Source organism: Littorina saxatilis, linkage group LG9 (assembly GCF_037325665.1).
Source record: "Littorina saxatilis isolate snail1 linkage group LG9, US_GU_Lsax_2.0, whole genome shotgun sequence".
Classification (NCBI taxonomy): domain Eukaryota; kingdom Metazoa; phylum Mollusca; class Gastropoda; order Littorinimorpha; family Littorinidae; genus Littorina; species Littorina saxatilis.
The window spans coordinates 15,240,382-15,252,645 of NC_090253.1; the positions used below are offsets into that span (position 1 = coordinate 15,240,382).

General features: G+C 42.8%; 1 protein-coding gene across 1 annotated transcript; it reads right to left on the minus strand.

The window, feature by feature from the left end:
- Positions 1-10,056: 10,056 nt before the first annotated feature.
- Positions 10,057-11,764, minus strand: LOC138977380 (uncharacterized). The gene has a single exon (XM_070350276.1). The coding sequence runs from the start codon at positions 11,558-11,560 to the stop codon at positions 11,075-11,077; it is 486 nt and encodes a 161-aa protein (XP_070206377.1). The 5' UTR covers positions 11,561-11,764; the 3' UTR covers positions 10,057-11,074.
- Positions 11,765-12,264: the final 500 nt, after the last annotated feature.

Below are 12,264 nucleotides of genomic sequence, written 5' to 3' on the forward strand. Positions count from 1 at the left end.
TCCCACCAAGACTGCAGATCTTTGCAAACGCGTGACGTAAACACTAGATTTGATGACGTTACCCGTACACGTTCCCGTACACGTCCTGAAAAGTGCTGATCTAGATCTTGCTAATGTGTAACGTTGAACAGTCAGTCACATATATTTTACAAGAACACGCTAAGAAACCCAGTATTGTAGCAGTTTATGAACAATGGCACTTGCAGCTCCACATAATAAGAATACTTTATTATCTCATAGAGAAATTCAGAGGTGGTACATAACAATAATACAAACAAGACATTGATTTTACATAAAACATATAGCACTATATAACATGGACATCTTTAAAGCACTGCGCTTACATATTCTCGCACACCTACGCGTATAACGAACTATGGCTAAACATCATTGCAAAATATCATAACATACAATATATCGCAGGAAATATACGGTTGTACATAAAACCAATACATACATGTACATTACTACTGATTGCACTGGCAGAAGAGGGGCCGAGTCGGGTATGTGGATGTGTTTACATGTTGCTAAGGGTGATGGATTTGGGGATGAAGCTGTTTTGCAGCCTGAGTGTCCTAGCTTTGTGCGTGCGAAGTCTACGGCCAGAGGGAAGGAGTTCATAGAGGTGGGCTAGGACATGGGACCTATCTGAAGCTATCCGCCTACTCTTTCTCACCACACGCTTTTCATACAGGGACTCCACACTTGCTTGCTGCCTGCCAATCACCTTGCTACTGACATTCACCATTCGCACTAAGACATTCCTGTTCTTCACACTCAGACCTCCATACCAGGACACAAAACCAAAAGTGATGACAGACTCGATGAAAGAGCGGTAGAAAGTTTGAAGGATAGAAGAGTTCACATTCAACTTCCTAAGTTTCTGAAGGCAGTAGATGCGTGACTGACATTTTTTGTGTATGAGGGTGGTGTTTGCATTGAAGGACAGCTTATCATCGATAACTGTGCCAAGATACTTATATTCAGTCACACGCTCAACAGTCACACCATCAATCATCAGGTCAGGGACAGGGGCAGGGTTTCTTCTAAAGTCTATCAGAAGTTCTTTGGTCTTTGTCACATTTAGGTCTAAAAAGTTGTCTTTACACCAGGCGTTGAAACGTTCTACTTCTGCAAAGTAAGTTGCGTCACTATTGGACAGATCTTCTAGCGCTGTATCATCTGAATATTTGATAAGAAGGGTGGAGTCATACACGTATATATAGCTATTCTGATAGACACGTGGGGGAATTCGGGGGCTGTGATTGGATTGCCTCACACATCCCTATTTGCGATCATCAAAGGATAACGCTACGAATACGAATACGAATACGAATACTTTATTATCTCATACAGAGAAATTTCAGTGTGGTGCACATTAAAAGACAAAACAAATAATAAGACAACAGATAAAAATACCATACGAAGCATACTACACTCGCGCACGCATATGTACACTAACAGGAATAGTAACATGATTCCAAATAGGTAAATTGCCGTCAGCTTTAGCTAAAAGTTTACCGCTAAAAACTATCATTATCACAGGACTAGATATGTCATTGAACAATATTTATCACAGGACTAGTCATTCGAGGGTTATCACACTCAGCATAAGGGTGCACATCAAAGAATATAAAAAATATTCATCACAGAAATCAGTGCATATGTTCACCGGCACACATACTAGTTTTAATTAACTTAGGTATTTAAAAAGCCAATTGACTTTGGAATAAAACTGTTCTTAGTTCTGAGCGTGCGGAATCTGGGAGTGCGGAGGCGACGTCCTGAGGGCAGGACCTCAAAGTGGTGAGCGAGCACATGACTACTATCCTGGATGATGCAGCGGGCCTTTCGCACCACACGTCGTTCATACAGCACAGTCAGTCCTTCCTGTCTCACCCCCACAATCTTACCACATGTGTTCACCACCCGCCCAAGCACATTCTTACTCTTCACACACAGACCTCCATACCAGCAGATGAAAGAGAAAGTGAGAATGGATTCAATGAATGAAGTATAGAATGTTTGGAGGATGCGGCTGTTGATGTTCAGACTTCTGAGCTTTTGTAAGCAGTAGATTCTTGACTGACACTTCTTGTGGATAGCTTTAGTGTTTGAGGAGAAATTTAGTTTGTTGTCAATGACTGTACCGAGATATTTGTATTCAGTCACTCGCTCAACTTTCACACCATCTATGTATAAATCTGAAACTGTAGCTGGGTTTTTGCGAAAGTCAATAACTAGCTCTTTTGTTTTTGTCACATTTAGGGCTAAATAGTTATCTTTACACCAGGAGCTGAAATTTTGAACTTCAGAAAAATAAACAGAATCGGAGTCAGACAGGTCTTCAAGGGCAGAATCGTCAGAATATTTCACAAGAGGGGTCGTAACAGTGCCTTGACAATCGTTAGTGTATAATGTGAACAGAACTGGAGACAATACTGTGCCCTGAGGGGCTCCAGTAGAAGTACTAACTATGGATGAAAGTGCGCTATGGAAACGGACGGACTGGGTTCTGTTCACTAGAAACTGTGTGATCCAAAGGACGAGTCTGGGAGTGACGTTGTAAGAAAGCAGTTTTTGAACAAGCAGGTGAGGTTGTATTGTGTTGAAAGCAGATGAAAAGTCTATAAATAGAATACGGACGAAGGAACCAGGTTTTTCTAAGTGACTATATGCTTGTTGCAGAAGTGTGAGTGTGGCGTCATCTGTGCCTCTGTTTTTCTTGTAGGCAAACTGAGAAGGGTCCATGAAAGGTTGTGTGCAGTTGAGAAGACGAGGCAGAAGGATGCGTTCAAAACATTTCATTACTACCGAAGTGAGGGCAACTGGACGATAGTCATTGAGCTGTTTGGGTCTACTGTTTTTAGGAACGGGACAGATGGTTGACTTTTTCCACACATCAGGAACAATACAGTCCCTGAGTGACCAAGTGAAAAGCTGACTGAAAACTACAGACAACTGTGCTGCACACCACTTCAAGGTCCTGCCCCCAAGACCATCAGGACCAACAGCCTTACGCACCTTAAGTTTCTGAAAAACAGACTGCACCACATCACCCTCGATCTCGAAGTCGTCGTCGTCAGAAATTCTCTCTTTTAAGTTTAAAATGGTGTCATCTAAAACACTCCCTACATCGTCGCGTTCGAATCGGCAGTAAAACGTATTCAGGTCCTGTGCCATGTTTTGTTGGTCTTCTAAAGGGAGAGTACAACTGGGTTTCTGTTTTGTTTGACCTGACAGAGTTTTCAACCCTTTCCACGCATCAGCGATATTCCCTTGCTGAAACTGCTCTTCGACCTTTTCTTTGTACGCTTTTTTTGCTTCTGAAATTTCTTTCCTAAGTTTTGCCTGCACACGCCTACGCTCGTCTTTATCACCAGATTGAAAGGCGATTTTCTTCTCATTGAGCGTGGCCTTCAACGACTTCGTTATCCAGGGCTTGTTGTTGGGGAAAATTTTGACAGTTTTGGTTGGAATAACTGTATCTTCACAGAAAGTAATGTAGTCAGTAATCACATCCGCTGCTTCATTCACACTGTCACTAGACTCTAAAAACATATCCCAGTCAGTACGGAAGTTGGTAATTTTTTGCAGATATCCAAACGATATCGGCAACAAAGACGCATGGTTCCGGTTTCTTCCACGTGTATAAAATACACGCATACCTCGCCAGGTTTGTTTCTGTGGCTAGTCGACAGACGATGCCATTTGCTTTGTGTGTTTTTGTTGTTGCTTACTGTAGGGAAAAGGCTCCTAATATGGACCGGCTCCTAATATGGACCACCTCCTGTTCTGACAAACTAACGGCGCTGGAGCGCTCAAAACATTTTCATTCGCTGTATTCACTCTCACTAGATCACATGCACATGTCAAAACAGTTGCAGAAACACAAACCTCAAAACCGTTAGACTTTTTCTCTTTTTTCACTTTTGGCAGTGTTCACTCTAAATTTGCCGCTTAAAACTGACTCGTTTCTGTCCAAAGCCAAAGCTTTTATCACACAAACATTTCTATATGTGACAGCTAAGACCGTATTTGTTACATTTTAGCAGTGTTGACCCCGAGTTTCTACTGCAAACAAAAAATAATAGCAAAATCTCAAAGTATGTGTGAGTCCCCTTATATGGACCACCTTCAACAAACCCAAGAAAATAAAAGCTAAAGGCAATTTTCATTAATTCATTAAGAAGCTTGTTGAAAATAACCTATAACTAAGCCCTCGAGATTTCAAACAAATATAACAAATAGTCTTCTTTTCGTGGAAGTTGATAATTTCACTTATTTTCACTCTGTTTTTGATAAGCTTCGGTATTGCATTTCAGCTTGGTGGCTTAAAAATTAATGAATGACTTTGGTCATTAAAAATCTGAAAATTGTAAAAAAAAATATTTTTTTTATAAAACGATCCAAATTTACGTTCATCTTATTCTCCATCATTTTCTGACAGGCATGAAAATTCTCCGTATTTTCCGTATTTTCCGTATTTTTGAAAAAAATAAACCGTATTTTTTTTTTCCCGTATTTTTCCTTTTTTTTTTTTTTTTTTTTTTTTTTTCCCTAGTCATAGTTATAGTAAAATAGTTTTGGGGCCATGTTTGAATCCAATTTTAAGGCTCAGATAGCCCCAGATTACACCAAATTTCACCCTTGAAATTTTTTTTCCGGACCCCCCTAGAAGTCTTGGCGCTTCGCGCCTGCGAAACTTGGCGCTACGCGCCTTCGAATTTTGTTTTCAGTATTTTTTTTATTTTCAGTTTTCATGCCTGTCTGATTCCAAAAACATATAAATATGTTATATTTGGATTAAACACAAGCTCTGAAAATTAAAAATATAAAAATTATGATCAAAATTAAATTTTCGAAATCAATTTAAAAACACTTTCATCTTATTCCTTGTCGGTTCCTGATTCCAAAAACATATAGATATGATATGTTTGGATTGAAAACACGCTCAGAAAGTTAAAACGAAGAGAGGTACAGAAAAGCGTGCTATCCTTCTCAGCGCAACTACTACCCCGCTCTTCTTGTCAATTTCACTGCCTTTGCCATGAGCGGTGGACTGACGATGCTACGAGTATACGGTCTTGCTGCGTTGCATTGCGTTCAGTTTCATTCTGTGAGTTCGACAGCTACTTGACTAAATGTTGTATTTTCGCCTTACGCGACTTGTTTTTACATTTAGTCAAGTTTTGACTAAATGTTTTAACGTAGAGGGGGGAATCGAGACGAGGGTCGTGGTGTATGTGTGTCTGTCTGTCTGTCTGTCTGTCTCTGTGTGTGTGTAGAGCGATTCAGACTAAACTACTGGACCGATCTTTATGAAATTTGACATGAGAGTTCCTGGGTATGATATCCTCAGACTTTTTTTCATTTTTTTGATAAATGTCTTTGATGACGTCATATCCGGCTTTTCGTGAAAGTTGAGGCGGCACTGTCACGCTCTCATTTTTCAACCAAATTGGTTGAAATTTTGGTCAAGTAATCTCCGACGAAGCCCGGACTTCGGTATTGCATTTCAGCTTGGTGGCTTAAAAATTAATTAATGACTTTGGTCATTAAAAATCTGAAAATTGTAAAAAAAGTATTTTTTTTATAAAACGATCCAAATTTACGTCCATCTTATTCTCCATCATTTTCTGATTCCAAAAACATATACATATGTTATATTTGGATTAAAAACAAGCTCTGAAAATTAAAAATATAAAAATTATGATCAAAATTAAATTTTCGAAATCAATTTAAAAACACTTTCATCTTATTCCTTGTCGGTTCCTGATTCCAAAAACTTATAGATATGATATGTTTGGATTGAAAACACGCTCAGAAAGTTAAAACGAAGAGAGGTACAGAAAAGCGTGCTATATCCTTCTCAGCGCAACTACTACCCCGCTCTTCTTGTCAATTTCACTGCCTTTGCCATGAGCGGTGGACTGACGATGCTACGAGTATACGGTCTTGCTGCGTTGCATTGCGTTCAGTTTCATTCTGTGAGTTCGACAGCTACTTGACTAAATGTTGTATTTTCGCCTTACGCGACTTGTTTAATCTCGGAAGATCTAACTAGTGTTCTGAGCATCGCCTAAGTAGACATCAACAAGCATGTACATACTTGAATGATCTTGCCGTTGTCTATCTTTTGCGATATCGTGTCCATTTCCACATCGCAACATTATCACACCGGTGACACTGTGACGGTTCCCCTACGCTTTGTGTTCGGTGCCCTGACCCTTTGTGTTCGGTTCCCACTCGGTTCCCACACGCCAAAATTCGCGGACAAAACATCCATTTATGGTAGTATTACGCAATGTTGCTCTCTGAGAATGGTCTTGTTAGATCTGTGAGTGTTTACACTACATGCCTAGGTGCTGTTGGATTGAAGGTTTTTGATATTTTAGCCGTTATTAGGTAGAATGCCTTCCACTTTACTGCAAAACTGCATAATTCGTAGCATCGGCAAGAAATATCCTACCAAAAAATGCCTGCTTGGAACTGTCGTTGGTCCAGCAAAAAGTTCAACATGTCTGTAGCAGACAGCCCAAGTTTCAAGATTGTAGGGCCATCCAAACAGCCGTAATAATAAAAACAACAAAAGTAGTCAGTGAAATTGGCTGTGTTCGGTCCCCCCACACTTTTGTGACGTAGGCGTGACGGTTCCCATAATTCATTGTGTCGGTCCCCACTTTCTGTGTCGGACCCCACTTTCGACCTAATTTCTCTGTGACGGACCCCACAACCAGCCTATTTTGTGTCGGTCCCCACACCTTCTTGGATTTATGACTTGCCGGTTACTTGTATCATTGTATTCATTGAATCTAATTGTCTCGGAGTTATTTTTCAGCAAAAACCGGCAAGGCAGCACCTTTTGTGATACCAAGTAAGTCAGATGACATCAGTATGTGTGTGTGTGTGTGTGTGTGTGTGAGAGAGAGAGAGAGAGAGAGAGAGAGAGAGAGAGAGAGAGAGAGAGAGAGAGAGAGAGAGAGAGAGAGAGAGAGAGAGAGAGAGAGAGAGAGAGAGAGAGAGAGACTAACTTTATTAGTTTATGCCGTGGATACTTGGGGAAAAACGAAGCCTGGACATTTGGTCACGACAACATGTACGTTACCAACTCGTATAAATATCTCGGCTTAACCTTGACCACCAAAGTTTCCATCCAACGATGCTTTGAAGACTCTATTGTACGAGCTAAGCGTGGTGTTATCGATGATTTTTAGAGTTTTGTGGAATATTGGATGTTATGATCTAAACCTTTTTTTCACACTCTTTGATACACAGATTACCCCCATATTGCTATACGGTTCAGAAATGTGGGGTTGTTTTGATTGCTCTAACATTGAAAAGGTACACATGTTCGCATGAAAACGGATAATAGGTGTTTACCCCCAAAGTCCCAACTGCATGGTATACGGAGAACTCGGTAGATTTCCCCTATCAGTCCTCGCTGCTACCAGATGCGTTAAATATTGGTTGCGGCTAAATCGCCTCCCCAACACAAGATATGTAACAAGAAGAGCAAACGCTCGATCGAGTCACTTTCGCAGTTCTGAATATTATATGAGGCATCAGATGGACAGGAAGAAATTGCTATTCACAACACAATGCATACCTGAAGCATACCTGTGACCTTGAAAAAGGTCAAAGGTCACCAAAGGTCAAAGGTCACCAAAGCAGACGTCAAAGTGTAGAGGTCACTGGGAGTCACGTTCACATAAAATTTGAGCCCGGTCACTTGTATAGTTTCCGAGAAAAGCCCAACGTTAAGTTGTGTGTTGCCGAACAGAAAAGGCTAGTTATCTCCCTTGTTTTTCTGATAACGTTCGTAAAAGGCTACAGATGTAAATACTTTGATGTAAAGAATAATCCTACAGAGTTTCAATCACATCCGATGAACTTTGTCAAAGATATAAAATGTCTAATTTTTCCTTTGACGCTGACCTGTGACCTTGAAAAAGGTCAAAGGTCAACGAAACCATCGTTAAAGTGTAGAGGTCATTGGAGGTCACGACTAAACAAAATATGAGCCCGATCGCTTTGATAGTTTCCGAGAAAAGTCCAACGTTAAGGTGGTGTCTACGGACGGCCGGCCGGCCGGACGGCCGGCCGGACGGCCGGCCGGACAGACTAACACTGACCGATTACATAGAGTCACATTTTCTCAAGTGACTCAAAAATGGCCCATGTGATGATGAGGAACATGGCAGACAGAGGGACAGACAATTGGTCCGCTAGGGTCAGAAACCTCCTGTGTGAAAATGGGTTTGGACATGTGTGGACGTACGGCTATGTCGGCAACGAAAAACCCTTTATCAAGGCTTTTCAACAACGCCTAAAAGACTGCTTTACCCAGAACTGACTGGCATAGTAAGCTAGAAGACAGTGAGAGGTATGACACATACAAATTGTTTAAACCTAACTTTGGAAGAGAAAAGTACCTTGACCAAATAGACAATCCATATATTCAAAAAGTGTTCACAAAACTCAGACTTGGGGTTTCACCCTTGATGTGCAACAAACAGAGATATTCTGCAAACGGTTCCCATGTTTGCCCACTTTGCAGATACCCTCACGAAAACGAGCACCACTTTCTTTTTAAGTGTCCAGTATACTCTGATATAAGAGAAACTTACCTGGGAAATGTCTTTGAAATCGGTCAACTAGAAAACTCGTCAATGCAGATACTACTAACACAAAACAAAAGTAGGTTGTGGGCACTCTCCCGGTATACATTTTATGCATTCAGGCATCGACAGCAACTGCTAGGCTAAAATGAATGTGTGTAAATGATTTTCGATCGCTATGTTCCAACCCTTAGCACTGTATTATGCACTTGTTCTTACTTGTTTGTGAGAGAGTATACATTGAATGGAAACTCTACTCCCCCCTTGTACAAACACAACAGTGTGGTTTACAATAAAATTTCTGAGTTCTGAGTTCTCTCTCTCTCTCTCTCTCTCTCTCTCTCTCTCTCTCTCTCTCTCTCTCTCTCTCTCTCTCTCTCTCTCTATCTCACACACACACACACACACACACATACTGATGTCATCTGACTTACTTGGTATCACAAAAGGTGCTGCCTTGCCGGTTTTTGCTGAAAAATAACTCCGAGACAATTAGATTCAATGAATACAATGATACAAGTAACCGGCAAGTCATAAATCCAAGAAGGTGTGGGGACCGACACAAAATAGGCTGGTTGTGGGGTCCGTCACAGAGAAATTAGGTCGAAAGTGGGGTCCGACACAGAAAGTGGGGACCGACACAATGAATTATGGGAACCGTCACGCCTACGTCACAAAAGTGTGGGGGGACCGAACACAGCCAATTTCACTGACTACTTTTGTTGTTTTTATTATTACGGCTGTTTGGATGGCCCTACAATCTTGAAACTTGGGCTGTCTGCTACAGACATGTTGAACTTTTTGCTGGACCAACGACAGTTCCAAGCAGGCATTTTTTGGTAGGATATTTCTTGCCGATGCTACGAATTATGCAGTTTTGCAGTAAAGTGGAAGGCATTCTACCTAATAACGGCTAAAATATCAAAAACCTTCAATCCAACAGCACCTAGGCATGTAGTGTAAACACTCACAGATCTAACAAGACCATTCTCAGATAGCAACATTGCGTAATACTACCATAAATGGATGTTTTGTCCGCGAATTTTGGCGTGTGGGAACCGAGTGGGAACCGAACACAAAGGGTCAGGGCACCGAACACAAAGCGTAGGGGAACCGTCACAGTGTCACCGGTGTGATTATTGAATATTTGTACCAGTTTCAAGTTGTCTGATTCAAACTAGATGTTGAATAACACTGAAATAAAACGATTTCTTCGTGAACTTCAATTTTGTTTGAGTAATATATCAGGTGTACGATACATCTACACAGTTGTGTGTGTGTGTGTGTGTGTGTGTGTGTGTGTGTATGTATGTGTGTGTGTGTGTGTGTGTGTGTATGTGTGTGTGTGTGTGTGTGTGTGTGTGTGTGTGTGTGTGTGTGTGTGCGCGCGCAATCTCGCGCCGTGTGTGTGTGTGTGTGTGTGTGTGTGTGTTGTTGTCTGTGTGTGTGGCTGTGTGCAAATAGCGTTATCAAATCACATTTGAATTTGTACATAAAGGAGATGGTAGAAGCAGCGCATTAAAGTTTCAGAAAAGAGGAGCCAATGAAGACTTTTTCTCCAACGCGATGGCAACTAAACAGATTATTCTTTCAAATGGTGTAGAGTCATCAGCTTGGCGTGCTGACAGCTGAGCAGACTGTTGCCTCAAGGAGCGTGAGGCAGTCATCTTGGCGTGCTGAAAACTAAGCAGAATGTTGCCTCAAGGAGCGTGAGGCAGTCATCTTGGCGTGCTGACAACTAAGCAGAATGTTGCCTCAATGAGCGTGAGGCAGTCAGCTTGGCGTGCTTACAACTAAGCGGACTGTTGCCTCAAGGAGCGTGAGGCAGTCAGCTTGGCGTGCTGACAACTAAGCAGACTGTTGCCTCAAGGAGCGTGAGGCGTTATCTTGGCGTGCTGACAACTAAGCGGACTGTTGCTTCAAGGAGCGTGAGGCAGTCATCTTGGCGTGCTGACAACTAAGCCGACTGTTCCTTCAAAGAGCGTGATACGGTATTCTTAGCGTGCTGACAACTAAGAAGACGGTTGCTTCAAAGAACGTTGGACGGTATTCTCAGCGTGCTGACAATTAAGCAGACGGTTGCTTCAAAGAGCGTGGGACGGTATTCTTAGCGTGCTGACAACTAAGAAGACGGTTGCTTCAAAGAGCGTGAGGCAGTCATCTTGGCTTGCTGATAACTAAGTGGACTGTTCCTTCAAAGAGCGTGCATGAGGCCGTCATCTTGGCTTGCTGACAATTAAGCGGATAGTTCCTCCAAAGAGCGTGAGGCAGTCATCTTGGTGTGCTGACAACTAAGCCGACTGTTCCTTCAAAGAGCGTGAGGCCGTCATCTTGTGCTGACAACTAAGCAGACTGTTGCTTCAAGGAGCGTGAGGCCGTCATCTTGGCGTGCTGACAACTAAGCGGACTCTTACTTCAAGGAGCGTGAGGCGGTCTTCTTGGCGTGCTGACAACTAAGCGGACTGTTGCTTCAAGGAGCGTGAGGCCGTCTTCTTGGCGTGCACCCATTGCACAACACGGATACAGTCGAAGGACAGCACCACGGCCAACACCAGCGATAGCAAGACGATGGCGAAGGCACCCATGGCAAAACTGGACGAGCGCTCATCTGGAGCGCTGCTGACCTTGCGGACACTGGCGCTGGTGTTGCCCCTGGCAACGGTGAGGTTGACTTTGAGCTCCTCCACCACAGCCACGACTGCCGCCTCCTCCTCCTCTTCCTGGGCCGGGGTCTTTGGGGAGGACGACCTGGGGGTGTTCTGCTTGCAGTAGCAAGGCTGGATCCGCTGAGCAGGCTTTGGAGGTTGTGATGGTTTGGTCGTAGTCGGGCGTTTGGTGGGTGTGGTGCGAGCTGCTGGTGATGCTGATGTTGTGGATGTAGTGTCCGTGGCTGTGGATTTGAAGACCTGGGAGGTGATAGTGTTGTCCGTTGTTGTCATGAGGGTTTCTTTTGGGGTTTCAGTTCTGATCGTCAGATTCTCTTCGAGAGTGGTACCTTTGATTCCTTCTCTAACTGTGGTGTCTTCTGATGTGATCTTACTGTTTTGGGTACTTTCCGTTTGGAGTTCTCTATTTGTGGTCTCAAAGTCTAATGTTGGTTTGGTCCTGCCATTTTCTGTTGCAGGTTGTTTGCCAACGGTGAATTTGTTCTTGATAGAGCTCGTTGTCACTTGCCCGAGGGTAGTGCTACCATCCCACCGAGTTGTGGAAATTGAATCTGAAACGCCAGTGACCTCGGTGGTGACCTCTTTAGCAGTCGTGCTCGCCTTCCAGATGGTTGAAAGATCAGTATAAGTTCCGGAGTTGGATTCAGTATGGGATGTGCCCTCCCCAGCGGTTGTGGACACATGTAAAAGAGTGCTCTCTGTTGTCTCTGTGTACCCTGCGTCCTTGGTTGTGTATGCTGTGTTAACGATAGTGGTGAGGGCATAGGTAGTGGTCTCGGGACAAGTGAAGATTGGATTCCAGCCGTTAGTCTGCAACAGACAAATAATACAATGGTAAATCATAAATACATAATTTGGTTTCAAATCGGGGTAGCTTAGGGTCACAAGTTGGAACCCAGGCCAGCTCGATTACGGGCCAATTATCCATGTCTCCACCCTCTTTTCACCACTGTGGTACGTAAAAGACCTCAGTCATT

Bases quoted from the DNA above. Each gene is read 5' to 3' on its own strand.
- LOC138977380 (XM_070350276.1), bottom strand. From the start codon at position 11,560: ATGACAACAACGGACAACACTATCACCTCCCAGGTCTTCAAATCCACA.